Source organism: Acomys russatus, chromosome 12 (genome assembly GCF_903995435.1).
Source record: "Acomys russatus chromosome 12, mAcoRus1.1, whole genome shotgun sequence".
Classification (NCBI taxonomy): Eukaryota; Metazoa; Chordata; class Mammalia; order Rodentia; family Muridae; genus Acomys; species Acomys russatus.
Window position 1 is genome coordinate 21,611,086 of NC_067148.1, and position 22,981 is coordinate 21,634,066.

Here is a 22,981-nt window from a genome sequence, read left to right on the forward strand (position 1 = left end):
CATCGCGTGCCTTTAGCCTCAGTACTGAGGAGACAGAAACAGAGGGCCCTAGGAGCTCACTGGCCACCCAGCCCAGCCAAGAAAGGTGACGTCCAGGTTCACTGAGAAGTTCTGTCTCAAAAACTAAGGTTGGTGGTGATGTAGGAAGATACTGGTGTCAGCATCCAGCATCCACTGCAAGTCCACAGCCATGCTCATCTTCATGCATGCACACATGCATGTGTGTACACTGCATGCACAGTCTTCCTCTTTTTGTCACCCTTTGGAATTGGCTTTTGACTGGGAAATAAGGAGATGTGAACTGAAAATAAGTGTTAAAGAATTAAAATACAACAAATCTAAGAAGAGCTTCCTAACTGCCACAGAGCTTCTGGAAATTCTGGCTCCAAATTGTACAATGTTTTACATCACTGTCAGAAAACACACCCCGTTGGGCAGCTCAACTCCTTTTCTTCGAATGTCCCATGGAGCAGTCTTTATTTTTACTTGCTAAGTGTACTTGCCAGTGGGCTTGATGGGCCCTTCCAAAGAGAACACTCACTTCACCAGTTCACTTTGGCATTTGAGCTACTGGTTTGCTTGGTCCGTTTGTTTGTCTGATTTTCATTTAATCCAGAAAAATGGATGGGTATCTTTGCTATTATTCCATGATGCTCACATTTTGCTACTTCTACTATTTGGAAAACCATCAAAACAAATATTGACTGCTATTTTAAGAAGCCCATTAGCAGTTTTGAAAACATTGATGAGAATTTAGAGGACTATGCTTTACAGAGGTGGGGCATCTAGTGGGAGGCCAGGAGGTTGATAGGACAGTTGCAACTGTCGTTGCTATTTACAAGACCCCATTAGCATCAGGGTTTCATTGTGATCCTTCACACTTCACACTTCTAGGACCCGAACCCCACAAACAAATCTAAGTAAGGACCAGTCTCTTCATTTCATTTGCATGAGGTCTCCATCGAAGGATTAGGGAACTCCTTTCATTGAATGTTTGGTTTTCTGTTTTATATTACTTTCTTCAGGGGAAGAGCCTTCTTTGTGATCTATGTTCAGTGTAGAGCAAACATATCAACTCTATAATGACGCCTTGCTTCTCCCTCTAGAATTTATCTTTTCACACTAGTGGGATAGGGTGCTTCTCAGTGGTTGTGTGGCTTCTCTTGGGCCCAGGATTTTAATACCATATAACTCTCGACATATTTTTTCAGCCTCTTCCATTTCCACTGCAGTGTCTCTCTCATAGTTGAGTTGTTCTATCCGAGTAGAGTCTGAGGCACCTTCTCTCTGTAGAGGCAAAGAAGCACAGAAGCAAACAATTAATCTTGACACAAGATCCTCGCTTCATTGACAACAAAGGCGGCCTGCAGTCCTTTGACTCCTAGCAGGGTGCCAACGTTTGCAAACTGACCTAAGTGGGACTCACAGAGTATCTGACTCAGCACGAGCTGTGAGGATCATTGTCATAGCACCATCCTGAATGAGCAGCCCTTTCTAATGTAGGAAAGATTGCGGCTACATAAACATCTACCCTGTCCTCATCTGTACAGGCTCAGGGAGCCGTCCAGTCTTTTAGGGTCCCCTTACTTTATTTCAGATCTGGAAATAACCACTGTGCAGTTCTGCCGCTTTGTCCCAAACACCTGATGTCTGTGTGAGACCACACTGCAATGACCATGTGATGTCAACACCCCAATGACAGCTTGAAAAAACAAAAAAACAAAAGGAAAAAAAATGGAAGCAGTCATGGAGAAGAAGCAGTATGATACTTGTAAGGGCTCACTCCATTTTCTTTTGGTTGCCACAGCAGGAAAAGCCAAGACTTTTGGATCCATTGGATTATGAAACTGTCATTGAAGAACTAGAAAAGACCTACCGGGACGATCCTCTTCAAGACCTTCTGTTCTTCCCCAGTGATGACTTCTCGGTAAGTATCCTCTCGTCCTTCCTGGGGCCACCCTATCTCACATGACTGCAGCAGAAGGCTGTTTCCAGCCATAGAATAACCGAAGGGCATTCTCAGCTTGGAGGAGTAGATGTGCGGTTCCAGAGTGGACACAAAGAACCAGGGCTGCCTCAGTCCAGTTAGTGCCCATGTTTCTGCCAATGTCCAAGGCTCTTACCATGGCCTTCCTTTGACCAGCAGAGTGCTTCTCCCTTCAGACTTTTGGTTTGGTTTGGTTTGGTTTGGTTTGGTTTGGTTTGGTTTGGTTTTGGTCTTTAAAACAGGGTTTCTCTGTGTTACAGCTCTGGCTGTCCTGGATCTCACTCTGTAGACCAGGCTGGCCTTGAACTCACAGAGATCCACCTGCCTCTGCTTCTCAAGTGCTGGGATTAAAGACACCTGTGCCACCACCACCCTGCCCCTCAGACTATTTCTAACTAAAAGCTCCTAAGAAACAGAAATCAGCCAGGAGAAAGAGTAGAAGTTTACTGGTACAAAAGAGGCAGTTATTTCAACCCATCATGAATCTTTTATTCGGGAGATGGTGAGGCTTGGGGTCAAAGCAAGAATATCTTTGTGGAATGATTTATGATGTGAGATATGATCCCTTCAAGACAGCGGACATTTAAGATACTCCTGAGGTTAGTGGAGAGAATGAGTGAGAAGGAGGAGAGCTAGCCCTGTAAGCTTGCCATGCAAGCATGAGGACTGGAATCCATTCTGGCAGAACCTACATTTAAAACTCTGGTGCACTGGCATATACTTGTAATCCTACTGCTGGGAAGGTAGAAATAGGAAGATTCTAGGAGCTGGGTGGCCAGCTTAGCCTCATCAGCCAGCTCCAGGTCAGTGAGATAGACCAAGAGAGAAGGAAAGAAAATTAGTATTGATAAAGTTGAGGATGATGAACACCAGTACACCACAAGAATTAAATTATGTTACTTGTAGTCACCCGGAGCATTGAAACACTGTTAGTAAGTGGCTTTCCAAATGGAAGTTCAGAGGTTGTGCTGGGCAGTTGGTAACAGTTTCCACTTTTTCTTAAGGCAGCTCAGTCTTCAGACTGTAGTCGCAGACATCTCAGACTTCAATATTGCAGATGAAAAGGCAGCTAGAGGGTAACAGAGCAGAGCAGGCTGTGCCCATGGGTTTCTCTATGAGGAAGTACTGGCCTCAGTTTCCACATTATACTAAAGTTGCTTTGGTGGCATACTCTCTCACCTTTGGAGACACATCTGGCTTCTGGCTTCAAAGGTTTTTTGTTGTTCTTGTTGTTTGTTTGTTTGTTTGTTTCCTTCATGGATTTAGGAGGCACATGAAAATTGACAGGCCTGAGGATACAGCTAAGTTGATAGAGGGCTTGCCTGAAATGCGTAAGGTTCTGTGTCTAATGGAATGCAAAAAGGAACTGAGGAGATGGAATTAATACTTTTCTGTTCCAAGTAGGGATAACAGTGGGAGAAAAGAGGCAGATACAGGCATAAGAAAAATCATCCTTCCAGTCTGTTCTCACTGGTTTAAGATGGCTTCCACTCACTGCTGGCACATTTTAAGAGAAACTTATCTCTGTTCTATGGTTGGACCATGCACTGGGCCTTTTGCAAAACGAAGCTGAACAACCTTCTTCCTCTTCCTCTTCCTCTTCTTCTTTTTAAATTCCACATCCTTATTTTGATTCTTCAGCCTGGAGGTAAACCTACCCAAAAGCCTTTCTGTCAGACAGCAAAAAATTAACAAGTCTTGGAGCATCTTTTCTTCCAGCTCTGTCATCCAGAAATATGTCAAGTACCACTTCGGAAGCCCCTCCAGCTCAGGAAGAGAGTGGGGAAGCAGGGGTGAACTTCACTTTTGCTCTGAATTTGAACTTTATATTTGTCAATGTCTCAGCCTCATTTAAACATTGTTTCCGATAGTTTTCTTTCTTCTTTCCTTCCGTCCTTCCTTCCGTCCTTCCTTCCTTTCTTCTGACCTTTGCTATCCTTAGCAGTGTAAATAGAGCCTATAACAGCATATCACTCTATTTTCCCAATGTGAGCACTCCAATCAGTTCACACGACTATTTTATAGAGTGCCTGTTCAAACCCCACGTGTGGTTCCTCATTGCTTCAGTAATGAAGTTGTAGGGAGGGCTCAGTGAGTAAAGGAAGCATCTTTCTTGGTCCTGCCAAGCTGAAGGACCCAAGTTTGACTCCCCAGAATGCATACAGTGGAAGGAGAAAATGCATTCCCACACTGGGTCTCCTGGGGTCCTCCTACGCCAGCCTACTTCACCCCCACAGCCAATTCCAAGCCCACGGGAGTAAAATATTAGTCTAACCATGTTATTCCATCATACACCCCTATTCCCTCCATTTATTCAATAAGAATGAGATGTTAAATACTAAATATTAATCATTGTTCTAAGAATTAAGAGGTAGCAGTGATTGAACAGAAATATCTTGGTTCTAAGGGTACTGAGCATCTTATTGATATGTGAGGGGAAGATAATAAAACTGATTAATGAATCAATTAAGAAAATAAGGATTATTTTATAAGGTAAAAATAGGGCAATATGATGGAAACTGAGCTTCAGGACTGAATTAGTCTGGGTAACTAGGCAGCCACTCTGACCAGGTGACCTTTGAACTGCGTTCTGATTTCCAAAGGGGACCAGACACCTAAAAAAAAAAAACCAAGGAAGGGCTGGTTTATGCTGGTAGAAGAGCAGAGGTGAGGTTATAAAAGCTCTCAGGTCAGACAGGGAAGGCTGCATAGAGAGTTTTCTGAGGCAAAGTTGCCCAAAGATGAGATAAAGCTTTCGTATCCTCTTCTAAATGCAAGCAGTGAGTTTCTGGCCTGTCCCGAGAATAAATGACTGTGGTTTACTATTGGCAACATACGTGACCTCTGTGTGAACAACATGTAATAGGGTTTAGAAGAAGGCATTGGCCAGCTTGGAGAAAAGCACCCAAATAGTGCAGCCAAGAGATAAACAACGGCCTCTGATATTATTAGAAAATGACATTTCCTATAAATGGCTGAATTTTCATTCATATTAACGGGGAATATTGAACACTAAATCAACACAAAATTGCCAGGGATTTTAGTAACAGTCTGACATACTTTTCTTACTCTTTCTTGCCCTGTTTTTCTCATTCATGTCCTATGCAATTTGGCTTGGAATTCTACACCCCATGGGCAGTGTGCTGCCTATTTTTGTGTGTCCCATGAGCTAAGAATTGTTGATTTAAATAGTTGCATGGAAAAAAATGTAGTTGGTAAGAAGTGAAAATGATCCGAAATGCACATCCTGGCATCCATAAGCCGGGTCTTACTAAAACATTTGTACCGGTTCATTTGATCATTGCCAGTGGCTTTCGTGCTACAAAGGCAGGGCTCTAAGTGGTTGCAGAAGTTTGTGTGGGGCACACAGCACTGTTCTAGCTCTGTTGCTGTCCTCAAATATCCTTGACCAAAAACAACCTAGTGAAGGTACGGGCTTACAATCTCGGGTTAGTCAATGACTGTCGGGACTTAAAGTAGGGCATCTATAGGCAGGAGCTGGGAATAAATGCATGGATGCTCACTGCTGCTTGATATATATATATATATATATATATATATATATATATATATATATGTGTATATATATATATGTATATGTGTATATATATATATATATATATATATATATATATATATATATATATATATATATATATATATATATGCTCAGCTAGTTTTCTTCACTCTTGTACAACTTAGGGCCCAGTTCATGAAATGGTGATGCTTGCAATGGATGGAGTCTTTCTGTACCAACAATCAAGACAGGCCTCCTATTAGGCATCCCACAGCACCACCTTGATCTGCATCATTCACCATTCAGAATCTTCCCACAGGGCTCTTGATAGTGCCATGTTAACAGTTACAAGTAGCCAGTACAAGCCCTAAAAAAACTTACCTCTGACTCTGTGCTTGCGCGCGCGCGCGCGCGCACACACACACACACACACACACACACACACACACACACACACACATCACCCTGATAAAATATAACTGTATTTGTTATGGACAGTTCTTTCATGCCCTAAATTGACTATATATTGGTCTCTAAAATGTCTGACATCTGACTTGATGTGTCTCGTTCACAGCCTATGTCATTTAGCAGTGTTGCTCACCACCAAAACCACACCCATGCTCCTGAAAGTATATCATGCCCTTGACTTGCTGGAGCCTTGGGATTCTCTGTGGTGTGTCTGGACAGCTTTCATCCATCCAAACAAAAGTGGCAATGAAATGACAAAACTAATATTAAAGGGTAGAATATGGAGGCTCTTAAAACTCCCACCTGTCCTTCCAAACATCAGCAATCAGGCTCCTGTTCTTCAGATGAAAGACCCAGCTCATTTCTCTGTTTCTATGGTTCCAAGCACCCACACTTCCTGCAAACATGACTCATTAGTTGCTTTGTTTAGTCAATATTTATCCAGCACCCACAGGGTGCTGAATATAGAACAATGCTTCCTAGATGAGTGAGACTGACAAGGAAAGCAACAGCCTTATGCTTTACCAACTTGTGCCCTGATGTGGATAAGAGTAAGATTGGTGAAATCACCTGTGGTTAAATACCAAGGGGCAGCAACTGTGTCTGGCATTTGATAACCATCACAAGGAAGAGTTTGCCTCAGCATGCGGTATTCTTGCATTGCAAGCACGAACTTTTTGCCTCTTCACTCCGATGGCATGAGATCCCATTCTCACTTTTTGCCTGGGTCCCCAGAATTTCCATCAGAACATCTTGCTTTGTCCATAGGCATACTTAGATTCATTCACATTCAGTCCTCATGGGGAACTTTCAGAGTCACAAACCATATAGCCTTGTGCCTCTGCTTAGAACCTTCCTCCACCCAACCCCACTCTTCACTCTTCTCCCGGTCACCTGGTTCCTGATGGTCTCAAAGCCTTCGTCTCCTGACCTCGTTCCTGTATCACCACAGGGCTCCTGGGATTCTTCTGTGACTTAAATGTACTTGTGACCTGTCTGTTTGTTCGTTTGTTTGTTTGTAAACAAAACCCTGAACATTCGATTTCACCAATAAAGATTCAGGAGCCAGGTGCTGGAGTGAAAGCCTGCTAGCTCAGAGAGGCAGATAAAGCAGCCACCTTACCTTCATCATCATCCCATGTCCCAAAAGAGCAGGCTTCTTCCCCATACTGTCTCAAAAAAACCTTAAACTGAATGCCCTTCCCTTCTACTTCCTGTGCATTGCTCTATCCATCCTCCTGACTTCCTCTCACTCTTTATGGTTTTTTCTATGTTCACTTCCTTTCTACTGGTTGCTTGCTCTGCCTCTTGACCTAGGGTTAAATTTATTTATCCTGTTTATAATATCCAAGCAGAAAGCTCATGGATTAAAGGTGTGTGCTAGGGATAAGCCACACCACAATTAGAACACTTTTTCCAGTAAACAACACAATCTCAAGGTTCACAGTGTGACCAAATATCCTGCAACAGTGACCTCTGTAAAGAAAAACCACTGAAGTACAGCCTTCTCTTCTCCTGTACCAGATTTACACCTATGGCTTCACTTTAGAGTGTTGGTTACTACCTGAAAACATCTCCATCTTTGTTTGCTTGTTAACTCCTTCCTGTACGGTTCTGGGATGCAAACCCAGGCCTCCGTGCCTGTACAGCAGGCACTCTACCACTGAGCTGATCCCTCACCTTTCAGTTTGCCTTCTTCACCTTCCTAGCACTCCTTTCTCACCAACTAACAACTCCAGCAAGCCAAGGATAATTTCCTCCCTTATCATTGTAAGACGCACAGCAACTAAGGTAGCACTTGGCACAAAGCAAGCACTTGGCACAAGCATTAAGTTTAGTGACTGGAGATAATGCTGTGTGACTAAGGCATATAAACATGGGAACTAGAGTCCAGACACCAGCAAGTGTAGTAAACTTCAAGCAGGCATGGCAGCCTGCTTAGAACTTCAGCCTTAACTGACTGAGACAAGACTAGCTCGATTGTTGGACTCTGGGTTTGGGTATGACACTATTCTTCAATGAATAATATAGATCAGTGGAAAACGATTCCTGATATCAGCCTTTAGCTTTCACATGCAAATGCATTTACATACATGCAAAACATACACACATATATGTGTACTACACACACATGAAATACAGAAAAAGAAAAATAAATAATAAAAATTAATGTCATGAATTTTCTTTCAGAAGCCATTGGGTTGGTATTTTAGGAAATAGCTTTGATTCTTTGAATACCTTAGAAACCAAAGCCATTCTGAAGTAGAATTCTTCAGTTAGAAAGAAATAAAATAATTGCCTTTCTTAGATGATGAGAAAATGAAGGTTCATAAGAAACTCTCCTCTTTGACACAAATCAACATATTGTCTTAAAAAGCAAAGCACTGAGAACTTGATCCCCTCTCCAGAGGCTCACTCTCCAGTACAGTGCTGGCACACAGCTGACATCAGCAAAGGCACTAGTGTACTAATTTGATTGATTTCTGTTGCTAGGTAAGGGAGACATTAGTTCATTTCTACAGATCACGTACCCAACATACTGTATGGCTCATGGGCATTCAAAAGCATCTGTCAAATAGTGAGTTATATGTTCGTGAAGAAGCATTTTTCTTCATCTTGGCACACCAGGTAGAAACCACTCTCCTGGTATGTGGATTAAAGAACCAGACTACTGGTTCTGCATTACTTCCATCATAATCTTCTGGTTTGAAAAGCCAATGAACAAGCATGTATTAACCCATGTATCCAAAGACGTGTACTGCTTCATCATGGAATTTGTTACTATTGCTTTTATTTTTATATTTTGAAGTTGGTAGTACTAGAAACAGACCAAAAATATGGTTGGTCATCTGTGTGTGACTCAGTAAAGTTGCTATGGAGTATAGTGGGGGGAGGGGAAGCTAAAGAACAGTTTCAAGGGCACAATGAATCATGTTTGATGACTCACAGTAAAAACGAAGGCAAAATTGCATAACAGAAGGAGACAGGCCCACAAGTGACTTTTTTGCTGGGTGAAAGGTGCAAAAAGCCTGAGATAGAATCACTTAAACAATGAAGCTCAGATATCTAGAAACAAGGGACACTACACGGTCTGCATTGTTTCCCAATGGTGCCCATTCAGACAAAACTCTATTAAAGTTTAACTTTGAGAATGCTCATTACTGAGCTAAGCATATGTATCAATGTGAACAAGGGACAATGCTCACACTGAGATAGCAGGGCTTTCTGCAGAGAGAGGGCCAATTTCAAAGTCATAGTTCTCTGTTCTCAGTTCGAAGAAACTACCCCATCTCCTCAGAGCCCATCGTTTCTTTTTTCTTTCCTTTTTTTTTTTTTAACTGATTTTTTACAATTAATTTATAGGTTAACTTTATGCCCTGATTACAGGCCCCCTCCAGGTCCCTCCCTCTGACCCTCCTTCCACCTATCTCCCCTCCCCTTCTCCTCATAAAAGAGGAGCCCCGCCACCACCAACCCACCCCAGTACATCAAGTTGCATCAGGACATGAAGATCAAACTGCCCATCTGTTACATATGTGTAGGGGGCCTGGCTCCAGGCCATGCGTGCTCTTTGGTGCGTGCTCTTTGGTTGGTGCTTCAGTCTAGGTTGGTTGACTCTCTTCATCTTCTTTTGGCGTTCTTGTCCCCTCCAGGTCCTTCTACACACACACACACACACACACACACACACACACACACTTCCACCAGACTCCCCAGGCTCCACCTAATGCTGACTGTGAGTCTCAGCATCTGATTCGATCAGCTGCTGGGTGGAGCCTAGAGTCCATCTTCTTAGTAACTGCTCAGACTCAGTGTTCCAGAGCACTCAGCTTCATCTTGCATTTGTCACTGGTGGCTGCCAAAACTGAATGAGAGATTTCATCATTTATCAAGGACTTAACATTTTTTTTCATAGTGTATTTTTAGTGATTGAAAGCAACTGGTACTTGGGGACTTCCAGACTTTACCACATGAGCCCTTCTAAGAGAGGAAGTTGAAAGAGCTCACTATGGTTAAAGTTACAAAGCAGAAAGGTCATGAATTATTTTTTTAATCTGAAATACAACTTAATATTTTATAGGAATCTTGACTCTTTTTAAATCTGTGGCTTTTGAGTCTGGAAAGCAAGCTTTAAATGGCTCATAACATTTGTACAAGGACACAGCAATTGTGATTTGAAAGCTAAGTAACAGCCTGTATTCAGTTAGATTCTTTCTAAGTTATAATACCCCTCTTGTTGTAGTGGACAGGCCCTTGACCAAGGATGTAAGCAACTGAAGAAAAAATTCAAACATAAGCACCTTGACTCTTTGTTTCCTTCCAAACCATATGATATATAACCTATGCTTCCTAAAAAAAAAAAAAAAAAAAAAAAAAGAAGCATCCAAGTGGGAGTAAATGTTGATTCCTGAGATCTCACTGTGGATAATATCAGAGTGTCAATGTGGCCGTCTTTAGCTGCAAACAACAAGATCATGTTAGTCCCAGCAAAGTGCATGGAGCTGGACATGACATAAGTCTTTCAAAGTCACACGTTGCTTGTTTTCTCTCATAGGAAATCTAGAGAGAAGAGATATGAAATAAAAGGGGGACTGGTAGGTATTTGGAAGGGGAAATTGGGAGAATAAGAAAGAGTGATAAGGGTGGCGAATATGATAAAAGTGTATCCTATGCATAAATGGAATTGTTGTGATGCAGCCCCTTTGGATAATTAAGACATATTAATTTAAAAGAATAACAGATGAAAACAACAAAATTAGGGTAATGAAGCAATTCTAGTTCTTCCTCTTAAAGATGGTATGTCAAGGCCCCTCTCTGTGTTTCGTTGTCCCCAAAATGTATGTCCACAGAAAGTTTTATACCTAAAAGGTTCACATAAGCATAGGCCCCCGAAAGGACATTCACCTGAACTGACTAGAAGTCAGAGATCTACATGTCTCTGCCTCCTGCTGAGATTAAAGGCATTTACCACCACTGCTGGACAAAAGCTTTTTTTTTTTTTTTTTTTTAACCTGTAACTTGCCCTATACCAGGCTGGCCTTGAACTCAGAGGTCTGCTTGCATCTGTCTCCTGTGATTAAAGGCGTGTCTGTATTCCAGCTGAATCACACTGACAAAGAAGATCTTCAGATGTGATCCCTTGCCAGAGCAGCCATATTCTGAATGAAAATGTCTCTGCAGCCCTAAGTCTGACTTATCAAGGGGACGTGCTGGAGCAGCTCATACCTTTATGTTGATGGAGCACTTGCTTCTATTACTGCTCACATCTTCCCTTATGCAGAATGTACAATTAAGTGTCTCTCAAGAAAACTTTTAATGCACAAAAGGACAGGAATGTTAACTACCCAGACGTGACCATTGCGTGCTATGCGCGTATCAGATTGTCGCATGCACTCCACTAGTTCTTCAATAACTCAAGTAATAGTCATTGTTAAAGAAAAGAATGTTTCATTCCTATCTCATTAGGAAATGGAAAATTCACCTTGAGTCTAGAGCAGTGGTTCTCAACTGGTGAGTCACGACCCTTTGGTGGTTGCATATTAGATATCCTGCATATCAGATATTTAAATTTCAATTCTTAACAGTAGCAAAATTACAGTAATTAGGTAGTAATGAAATAGCTTTATGGTTGGTGGTCATCACAACATGAGGAGCTGTGTTAAAGAGTTGCAACATTAGGAAGGGTGAGAACCACTGGCATAGAAGATGAATCACAGAAAAGTGAAATAGCTTTTTTCAGTACTTTGCTGGTCTGAGAGTAAGTGACCTTGTAAATGACCTTGAGCCTTACCCACATACTTAAATAGTAATATGACTAAGTTGTCATGCTGGGCCTTGCTGCATCACGGGTGATAGATGATGGCTCACAGTTGATGTAACCTATTTACTGTAGTTTTCCTCGAAGATAGAAGACTCCCCATAGAGCACATTGAAGTTATTAAAGAGACATTTTCACATAGTTAACAACAAATAAGAAAAAAAACACATTGGAGGTGTTACTTTCAGAATGTAGTAAAAAGTATTTATGAAGGAGGTACAGTAATGTGTCTTCTCCAATAGAACTCAACACAGGTGCTTCAACCTCCTAAGTTAGTGGCATTTCTTTTTCAGTACACGATTAAGCCAGGGCAGATCTTAAGCGTGCTTTTCTTGCTCATGTGGAGCTGCTTTCATTTAGTTTAGGGCTGGTGAATTACCTTTACCTTAACCAGCTGTCTTTTCTGGCCTTGCCTTTAGCGGCTGGGAACTACCACAAGTTCTGACATAGAAGAAAGCCTTCTCAGGCCCAGGCGTTAGCATTTAGCCAACTGAGAAATGGCCCCTGTGCACTTAGGCTACAGGCTAATGTGGAGACGTTTTAGCCAGCAGAATGGCAGCTGCGGCGAAACCACAAAGACTACTGAGCACAGCGTAGAAGGAACTAGAAAGTAACGGGGCTGCAGGCAGTCAAAGACACCAAATATCATAAGCCTAAAACTGCAAACACGGGCTTGGGGCCATTAGTACAGAAGTTTTCCTATACAAATGCCTGACAATACACCCCTTGTAAAACTCTTGCCACCAGATGAGGAGCTCAGCAGCACCCCAGTGCTGTCTCAGATCTGTTCCATGCTACACTAATTGTGGAACCGAGCTTTAGTAAAAGGAACAGGAAGTCTGTTGTGGCCAAGACGATTTGTAGCGGTCTGAAAGCATCAACTTCTCAGAAAAGAAATTCTTTTTAAATGTATTAATATCCTTAACAAACAGAATTTTTTTATACTTCTATTTTGAACAAGTTACTTGTGGTCCAACATAAGCACTTTAAACAAATACAAAACAAGTGGAAGAGAACCAAAGTTCTGAAAATTCTAACTTCATGGAAGCATTTTAGGGGTTTTTAAAGACAAATCTCCCAGTGTCATACTGAGCTAGCTAGCACATTATGGCATGCACACACCTGCACATGCGCGTTCCTTCTCTTGTGCCACGTTGCTGTTGTACAAGGCATTTGACATGCACAGGCCTTGTGAAATATGCCCTAGATTTATCACAGGGTTTCATGAGCGTGAGTCAGCGACAATGGTGTTAGTTAACACCAGATCAGCATCATTTCTTGACTACAGATGATCAGGAGTCCTTCAGTGCGTTATGCACATGGGGAGGCGTGTTGTCTAACTGCAGGGATGGCCTCTAGCCTCATGTGCTGCACGTGGCTATTAACTTACGTAATCCGTTTATCTTCATTATTCTAGATCACTAATGAAATAAGTAGATACTGAAGCCGACTCCGGAAACTTATTATTTTGCTTTTTAACCCACCCGCTCTTTTTTCACCAGCCAAGCAGTGATCTTAGTAGAACAATAAGCTTATGGTGTCACTCGAAGCTTTGTTTGGAATCACATTACTCTGGTTTCCATCAGGCTTAAGGAGTATTTTAGGATGGCTGTAATCTAACAAGTAAACATAAAAAAAAAAAAAAAAGCCAGCATCTTAAGAAATGGGAAAAATAAATGTATAAAAATATGTATAGTGCTGTGGTATTTTTTTAAGTTACAGAAAACAAACTCTGTAATCTTAATTCAGAACACTTTCTGAAAACAAAGCCAGTAGCCCCATGCATCTGTGAGCTGTCTCTCCAAAGTCATTCCTGCATCACTGAAATCTAAACAACAGTCCCCAAGGCTCAGTCTAGACAGAGTTGTTAGTATTCACAGAGAGACTAGCAATAAAGGAGCCACTTGAGGGAGGAAATGTATGAGGAATTGGAAACGAAAAACTCCAGCTCTACCCCGCCTGGCTTCGTTGCCCTCCACACAGAAACAACCACTTCCTGGTCTGTCTGCAGACTTCTGCTCCATCGGCAAGATCTACATTTACTCTCTCTGTCTACACCGGGTTTAGATTGTCAGTCGCAGCCCTTGCATCCTCTTTCCTGCAGTCCTGGAGCCTGGTGAGCTTGCGCTGTGCCTGTGTTTTAGGTTGAGCCTCAGTTTTACTAAAGTAAAGTATCTGGAACACTATTATTTTTTCATTACTTTAGTCCTCTGATCTTAGATTCCCATGACATTCTTCCTCTTCCACAGTGATGAAATCCGTGCCTCCCATGCACACATGCACATGCACATTCCTAAAGACAAATCCATGTATCACACACGCACAGGGATACACAGATTGACACAGTACAGGCATGCACACGCCACACCCGTGAGCAGCATCTACGCACGCACTATAATTGCACATCCTTTTGCACAACCACAACTACACACCCACACTTCCTGTACAGACACACTCATGCATTATACTAATCAGACACACACACACACACACACACACACACTGAGCCGCTCGGCACACCCACACATAGCAGACACTCAAATGTACTTCTGACACCCACACGTCCTTACGCTGAACACTCGCTACATAAAACAGTCAGAAAAAAAAAATTGGACAGATAACCAGTGAAGCACCCTGTTGAATATTAATGTTATGACAATGACAACAAACAAATTATTTTTCTACATGGGACTTGCATCAGTGGTAAAGGGGAAATTTAAAGAAAATGCCATGTCTTGGGTCAGATAAAAGGCCTGATACCCACAATGCTGCTGTTGGCTGGCAGAGCTGGCTGCAGCACCCATGAGCTCAGAAGACAAAACTCCAAGAGCCCTCTTGTAGCCACTTTTCCTAAACTTAACTGGTTAACTGGTTTCTGAGACTCGCATCTGTTTCAATCACTGATTTAGAAGCGTGCTTTTCACCAGGGTCAGTTTGTACAAACTGTAGTTTGTATTTCAGAAACTCTTAGGAATCGTTTGTGTTTGGGGAATGTGTGGTATAAACGCTCTCAGTGTTGGTACCATGGGTGGGACTGTCAGTCATTTTCACGACATCGTCCTGAGAGTATACAGACTTGGGGAAGCTGGCGGCTGTGATTCAATCATATTAGAAAAGTGATAAGCCAGAAGCAGGAGGCACATCAAATGAAAACAGCCTTTGAAATTCTAGTCTAGATGTTTTAAGACACACTTTACATATCAGTTTATGTGTACCCATTTAATAGAATGCTATTTGTTTAAATTTGTGGAAAAAAACTTTACTTATTTCAACAGAAAATAATATGTAAAGCCTGATTTTCTTCAAAGTCCAAGTTTATTGTACATTCTTCCTGTCATATACTTGTGTACACACACACACACACACACACACACACACACACACTTCCCCAAAGAGGCTAAGTTTACATGTTACTATTTACAAAAGGATTTTTGTAAGTTCTTAAACCTCACTTCAAATTTATTTTAACATGAACAGCAGGAACAGAACAAAAGATTGCAATAGAAACAAGTTACAAACACAGATGTTCACATATTTCCTCTCAGTAATAAAACTGATCTTAAAACTTGGAGCCGCACAGATGGAGCAGCATCTACGGAAAGGCTAGTAGTCATGGTTGGGGGCTGTTTGGCTCTTTCTTCTTTTGTAGAGATTAAACTCATAAGGGACTGGAAAGTCTCTCTGCCCAACTCCATGACAATCTATTTTCAGGATAAAGGTCGGCGGCTCCATGCTTTCAAGATGGAAGGCTTAATTTCTTTTCACTGTTCTTCCCAGACAGCCACGGTTTCGTGGGATATCCGAACACTGTATTCAACGGTCCCGGAAGAGGCGGAGCACAAAGCAGAAAGTTTGCTGGTGAAAGAGGTAAATGTGATGTTTTCATTCACCCAAGCCACCATTCGAGGCCATCTCCCTTTTTTATGTCTATCCTCCCGCGTTCTCAGAGACTTGTACAGATTGTCTCAGTTGTGATGCCTTTCAGTCTCCGGATGGCCCTCCATCTTTCTGTAGCCATTTTTTGTTTTGTTTTGTTTTTGTTTTTCGAGACAGGGTTTCTCTGTGTAGCCTTGGCTGTCCTGGGCCAGGCTGGCCTTGAACTCACAGCAGCACTTTGCCTGCCTCTGCCTCCCGAGTGCTGGAATTAAAGGCGTGTGCCATCACGTCAGGCCTCGGTAGCCATTTTTTTGATTATACCGCAACTACTCAGCTTTAGGTTTCCCTTTTATTTGTTCTTTTCATTAAACTTCCACACTGTGAAGCATCATGTATTTTAATAGAAAGATTTGATTTGGTTTTACTGACTCAGACAACACTGAAAAATGAAGAGAGTAACATTTGAGAACGTCATGTTATATAAAGTATCTGTTTTTACTAATATTGTTCTCTTGACTGCTATGAAAACAGCTGATGATACATTTCTGCAGACAGCGTGAGGCACTGACTTAACAATCTGTTGACAACATTTACTTGAATTCAGTTGGGGGAAAGTTTGACCAACCTTCTAACCAGACAACAGGCTGCTTTGGGATTGGGCCAGTCCACAGCAGCTGAATAGCAAGATGAGGCCAGCCCCTCCTTCACACACAGTGGAGGGTTACAGTGTAGTTCCACACAGCTGAACTGCTAGAGGAAGGGTCTGAATGTCCTCTCTACTTTAAGAAAATGATGTATCCTAATTAGGATTCAAGTGACACTTTTACGATACTTAATTATCAAGTTGGACTGTTAACCAGGTTGTCTTCTGTGTCCTTGACTAAAAGCTGCTTGTTCTTCATAGTGTCACTGATTGGTTACTAGATTTAGTTCCTGGTTCCTTCTGGTTTTATTGTAAAGGAGAGTACAATTTTTAAAGTACACTTGCTTTTCTAACTATGAATTGCTAATGTATTTAACATCTTTTAATCTATTGATATTAATATGAGTAACAAATTCATCAATTCTGTATGGCTATTTTATTTTCAGATTCATTGTTTTTTAATTTATTTATTTCTAATTTATTCACTTTACATCCTGATTTTAGCCCCCGTCCTCATCTTGTCTCAAGTCCACCCTCCCTCCCTTTTTCCCCTCCCTCCTTCCCTACTCCTCAGAAAGGGTAAGCCCTCCTCCCCTACCACCTGACCCCAGCCTACCAAGTCTCAGATTCATAGTTATATCATTTGTAAATGATTGGATTTTCTTTTCAAATAAGCATATTATATCCTTAATTTTTTCCTCATTGTAATATCTAATATCCATAAAATAATTTTGGATACTAATGCTAACATCAAATGTGCTGTTTTGCTGTCTGATTTATTTTGATTTTCAGGGGAAGTCATTATTATCTTTTCCATCTTATAAAATACTGGCTCTTACATTGGTTTCTGGTATTGCACAACTGTCTTTTAAGAAATGAATTTCTTAGTACCTTTGAAGCACTTATCCATCTACTGATATATAGCTTTTCTGACATAGCTCAGCACTGAAGTAGATTTTTTGCATGTTTATTAGCATTTCTCATATGAACTTTCTTGTTTATTTTGTATAATTACCCTAATAAGCGATTAGATTCCTTACTGCTGTTTTATTACAAGCTTTTGTATCTGTAGGCATGAGTAAATTTTGCATCTTATATATGAGTAAATTTTCATCTGTAAGCATGAGTAAAGTTTATTTCTGGCTTTTACTTTATTCTGTTGGTATTACAGAAAAATCTGGCTTTAAAAAGTAAATTGGGGATACAGCAATAGTGGGCATGGTAATTAAAAGATTGACTAGACATTACTAAAATTTCTTGGGAACAAAAGCATAATTTCACAAGGACATACTGAATGGAGAGAAGAAACCCCATGTGGCTTCAAACGCTCTGCATCATGTGACCACACTGACGTCATCGAATGGTCATGAATTCATTGTACAAGAGTGAGTGTGTACCAACAGCAGCAACAGTAAAAGCCATGTTTGGTGAACCAGGCCAACTTAAGAGAATAAAAGCAGTGAGCTTAGTTTTAGAGAACTCCTTTTACACGTGCTAACAAAAGAATGCAAGTATTTTACATACAAAGTCCACTGTGCCAACAACTCCCAAGAATCTCAAATTCCCACTGGTACCGGAAATTGGACCCAAAGCTCTGATGGCTGCAAAGTTCCTAGAGTATTCAATAGAATATGATAATCTGCTAATGTTTCAGTGCCTGTAGTTCAGTTAGTGACGCTTTCGTGGCTAGCCATTGCCTGTGAGCATTTGGACTCCAAAGCTAACTGCTAGGGAGGTCATCTTGTTCTTCTGTGTAGTGATGGAGATGAAGCAGAGCCTGTGTTTTACAGAGTAAGAAGCAGGAAAATCCTACTTACAAGTGTCTCCCAGTAATAATGGAACAGCAACAGTCAGGCCTGCCTGCAGGTGGCAGATAAAAAGTGGGAGGGGGAGAGGTTTACAGAGATCTGCTTTTAGAGGGAGAAATGCCCTCAGAGAATTATACTGACAAAAAGTCTTAACCTCTAGTACTAATAGCAGCCAATCACTATAGCCTACTTGCTTTGTACGAAATATGATCTAAACCATTCACTTATGGTAAATTACAAACAAATGTCACAGCAAACCATCCTCTTTTGATGCTGAGGAACAGGCATCATAGTAAAATTAATGTGAGCATCCAGTATCCTGCAGGCAGATACATTCCAAATCTAACCCCAGACCATCCCGCTCAAGCTCCTGGACTTTTGATTGACAATGCTAACTGCCAATGTGAAGCTGTTCCCTATATCCTCTAAAAAGTATCTTCCCTAGTAACTATGCTCCAGCCCCTGGCCAGGCTATTCTTATATATATATGGTCATTAGCTGCACAGTGGAAACACTGCTAGCATTTCTGAAACCAGATAAATAAAGCTAGCACTGAAGTGGATGCAGACAGTAGCAGGGTTTTTACAGAAAGCCATCTGTTTCACCACAGTTGCTGTACAGAGCTTCCTCCTTGGTCCACCCTGTATTAAATTGCCCAGTGACTCCTTGTGGTGGCAAGGACAAATGTCGTGGTTGCTAAGCAACAAATCGGAAAGAATCTGGTTTCAATACATCCGGCTCAATAAAAATCTTGAATTCTCTCTCACATTATTCCACGGTGACAGTTCATAGCCTCTTGTCAAAGGCAGTGGGCATTCTTTTCGTTAGTCTTGAGTGATTTCATAGTTTTAAAGGGAATTCAATAAAAGAAACCATGTCTCCATTTTCTGCCGAATCTCTTAGTAATTATCCTCCCTGTCTGGTAGGAGAAGCTTAGGTGTTTTCCACAAAAAAGCACAAGCATATTTCACAGATATACTGTTGCCAGTTATGAAAACAGCCAGCCAGAGTTGAGCAACAATGTACATACAGGACTACCTTTAAAGATCTTGTAAGGCAGGCATAGTGAGCTCCCTTTACACTCTCATCCACAGAGCATAAAGGTAAACGTGGCTAACTTGCCCACGTGCACAGAGTGACAACTCAATCTCTGCCCACTCTGTGCCTGGACTCCAAACTCCTTTAAACCCAATGCTTGGTATTTCTACTGACAACAAAGAAACATAACGTTTATTTTGACCTGTCATTAGTCTTTCTGTTTCAGTTTCTCCATCTTACATAAGATTGTTAATCCAGTGATGTGATCCTGAAAATAAAACTAGCAAAGGGAAAACAACAGCTTGGGAAGATTGTCTCTATCCTCTGAAGTACTTTAACATCTATTTCCATAACCATTAAAAAAAAATAAGTAAAATCAAATGCTCCTGGGATAAAACAGACACCACTCCCACTGGGGACCAGGGCAATAAAAAGAGTCTATATATAGAATTCAGGCTTCCTGAGCAAAACATCTATAGTAGAGTTTCTGTTTAAATATGCACAAAGGGGTAATATGAAGCTGGGGTTGAGCCCACTAATTAAAACTAAGCTGCTGGTTTGTTCTCTCTTAACTAAATAAAACGAAGGAACAGCAAACCGAGTAATATGGTGGCTCAAAAGAAAACAGGCACTGGGAGCATTTAAGCTGAGAGGGTGAGGGGAACACCGGCTACATACAAGTACTTATCAATAAGTTTCCAAGTTGCTTTGAGACCGAAGCCATCTGGTTAATGGAATCCAACGTCCCTTTGTGGCAAAGGCAACGTAAATCGAGAAGAAAATAATGAAGTCAAGAATCTAGGTCTTACTTTGGCCCTAGAATGAAATACTTAGGAACTGAGTAAATCAGAAACAACATTTAAAGACAGAATTAAATTCCTCTATGTCTCTAGATAGACTGGTACACAGATGCACCCAATCATTATGTCCTGTCTTTCTGCTGCCAGTTCGGAGTTACCGTGGAAAAGTTCATATTTTATGCAGGGAGTCCCAACTAGAAATGGTGGAGTTCTCCAGAAAGATAAGGAAAATAGGGTTTATGACTAAAGAGAAAAGATAAATTAATTTAAGAGGAGAAAACTAAGCAGCCAAAGAAAATTCACACTAAAAGCCCGAAGACCTCCTATTTTGAATCTAGGCACAATTTCATCCTAGCAGGGTGTTCTTTAAAAACAAACAAACAACAACAACAAAAACCACACACACACACACACACACACACACACACACACACACACACAAAACAGTTTACCAAAGTATTTGTAAGTATTACACATACACACACACACACACACACACACACACACACACACACACACACACGGCAGGAAGTGGACTGACTTTAATTAGTAACATGCACCCAAACCAATTTAGAAGGGAATGTCTTATTAACCATTTCCCAGACTGGCTTGCTCATTGATAAAACAATCTGTTTTCTCCTAGTGTTTTGAGAAATACATTTGATAAATGCTAACCTCGAGCTGATACAAAGAGAGCATCCTGAATTAAGAACCTAATATATTTCAATTAAAATAGAAGTAGCTAACAGGTAAACCCAACACGTATGCTTGTCTTTGGAGTAGTTGCTAATGATGCAAAGAAGAACATAAAAATCCTCCAGTGAGCAAATAAGTGACAATTTTTTCTTATAGCCAAGTCCCCACTATTAACTCTTATTGTTAGGCTCAGAACTTCAGCTTTTGTCCATGAGTGGCTGGCTCATTACAAGGATACAACTCCCAGACAAGTGTCTGAGTAAACTTTTCTTCTGGACTCTTCATCATCAAGCAAACTGTCAGAATAAACAAGACCAACTTCATGTTTAAAGCCAGTGATGAAACACTTGTTCTGCCATTAAATAGCTCCTCTCCATCCTGTGTCCAATTAGTAAGCTATTCTTTCTGTTTTCCTAGAAGTAAATTTGGATGCAGGGACATAAACACATTGCAACTGCTGCTACCCCTGATTGAGTTGCATGGAGTTAATTATGGCATCTTTCTGAAGGGTTAAGCTCTTTGAATAGAAGTTTCATTCCCACCGGTTTACTGTTTCTGTGGGTCATGTCATAGCTAAGTTAGCACGGAAGTAATGATGGGCTCAACCACTAACGGAAAGACTGGACTGGATTAACTATTTAGCGTGTACCATGTTGCTGAGAAGATGCCACCCAGTGAACAAAGCACACTCCATGCTCTTAAAGAGTTACGGCACTAGGGAAAAGTCACATGCCTGTGATCAGAGATTTGCACTTTAATCTGAGAAACCACATGAGTTTTACTGAGAAAAAGAAGCAAGGTCAGGTTCACATAGCAAGAAAAATACAACAGAACACACTAAAGAATAGATTTATCCTGGGGATAGTGTCAAAGCCTGAAGAGAAGCTGGACAGATATGAGGCTATTAATAGCTCAGGAGGGTTATTATACAGACACATAATAATAATAATCACATCGTTGTAGTGGCAAAAATAAAAGCTAATAAAGGATGTAGAATTTGGCAGGATCTAGAGACTTAAAAAGAAAGTAAAAGAGAGGAATGTGCCAAAGGTCACTGACTCACATGGCTTAGACTACTGTGACATTAACTTAAATAAGATATGTACAATAAAGTATAGATTATTGGAGCAGGCTTTTAAATATGGAAGAGAAGCCTCTGTATTGAGACAGGGGAGGTAGAAAGACGGCAGAGTGTAGTGGGAGAGAGGGGAGAAAGAGGGGGGGGAGGAGAGAATATACAAAGAAGAGGTAACTGTATAGGTCCAAAACACAAGAGAAAGATGGGGACAGACGCTCTGAGTTGGGCTGAGAGGGCAGGACTCTTAGTTATGTCCTAGAACTAAGGACCTTGCATAGACAGCAGAGAAGTGTGGCAGGAAGCAGAAACTGATACTCAGAGCCAAACAAAGATGAGTAGCAAAAGTGCATTTATGGCACAAAACACCAAAGAGGGAGGAGGATGACACCCACTGAATGTGGTCCTTTGGAGCCATCACTGGCCTTTAAGAGAAAGCTTCAGAAGTTAGGGGCACAGCCTGCTTATAGCTATAGCACATGAAAGCCCAGGGAGATGTGGAAAATGTTATCAACAAACCATTATCTATGAAGTGCCTCAGGAGTAAATTCAATAGAGATGTGCACTCCTGAGACAGAATGCCTTATGCACAGTGCTCAGCCAGGCATGTATTGATCTTGAGCTTGCATACCCAAGTACCAGTTGACTATTGGAAAGGGCAAAATTTCCCAACATAAAAAGCAGTGTGATGAAAGAAGTTAATTCTGAGAACGAGTGTTCTTCCTCTTCCATTCCTCCTCTCTCACCAACTAGATTTTGTCACAAGGCACTCAGTGAATCCAGGAGAAAAGTGGGGAATCCAAATTAGAAGCCACATCACATGGCTTCCCGGAACAAGGCATTGTTGTGTGATGGAAGTTACGGGAGTTGGAGAGGAACTTGACACAACTCCAAATGAACTTTAGGTTCCTCGTCTCTATTAACCAGAAGGAATGTGTCTAGTGACAAAATTTATCTCATTTCAAGGGAAGTTGGCTTTATTTTTGTCCACAGTTAAAATGATAGGTTTTATGTCTGATTTTGGTCTGCCCTAAACATTGTGAAGAATCCACTCATGAGAAACGCCTTTGTTTCATGTAATTGATACAAATTTCTGAATCTCATATAGAAAAGAGCACGAGACACGTAGATAAGAAAGTCTCATGATAGTTTATTTGAGAGTAGGCTGCACTCATAACTAAGTGGGATTTGATGTATCCTGTTCCCTGCTTCTAAAACATGCAAAGGGAGGATCCTCTGACCTGAGCCCAGTGTT

The 22,981-nt window shown here is 41.2% G+C and overlaps 1 protein-coding gene across 3 annotated transcripts in view; it reads left to right on the forward strand.

The window, feature by feature from the left end:
- Positions 1-22,981, forward strand: part of Dock10 (dedicator of cytokinesis 10) — a 245,163-nt gene that overhangs the window by 97,747 nt on the left and 124,435 nt on the right. For all 3 annotated transcript variants that reach the window (XM_051153999.1, XM_051153998.1, XM_051154000.1), the window contains exons 2-3: positions 1,808-1,927; positions 15,568-15,657. In XM_051153999.1, coding sequence (XP_051009956.1) covers positions 1,808-1,927; positions 15,568-15,657 — 210 coding nt within the window. The remainder of the gene's footprint in view (positions 1-1,807; positions 1,928-15,567; positions 15,658-22,981) is intronic.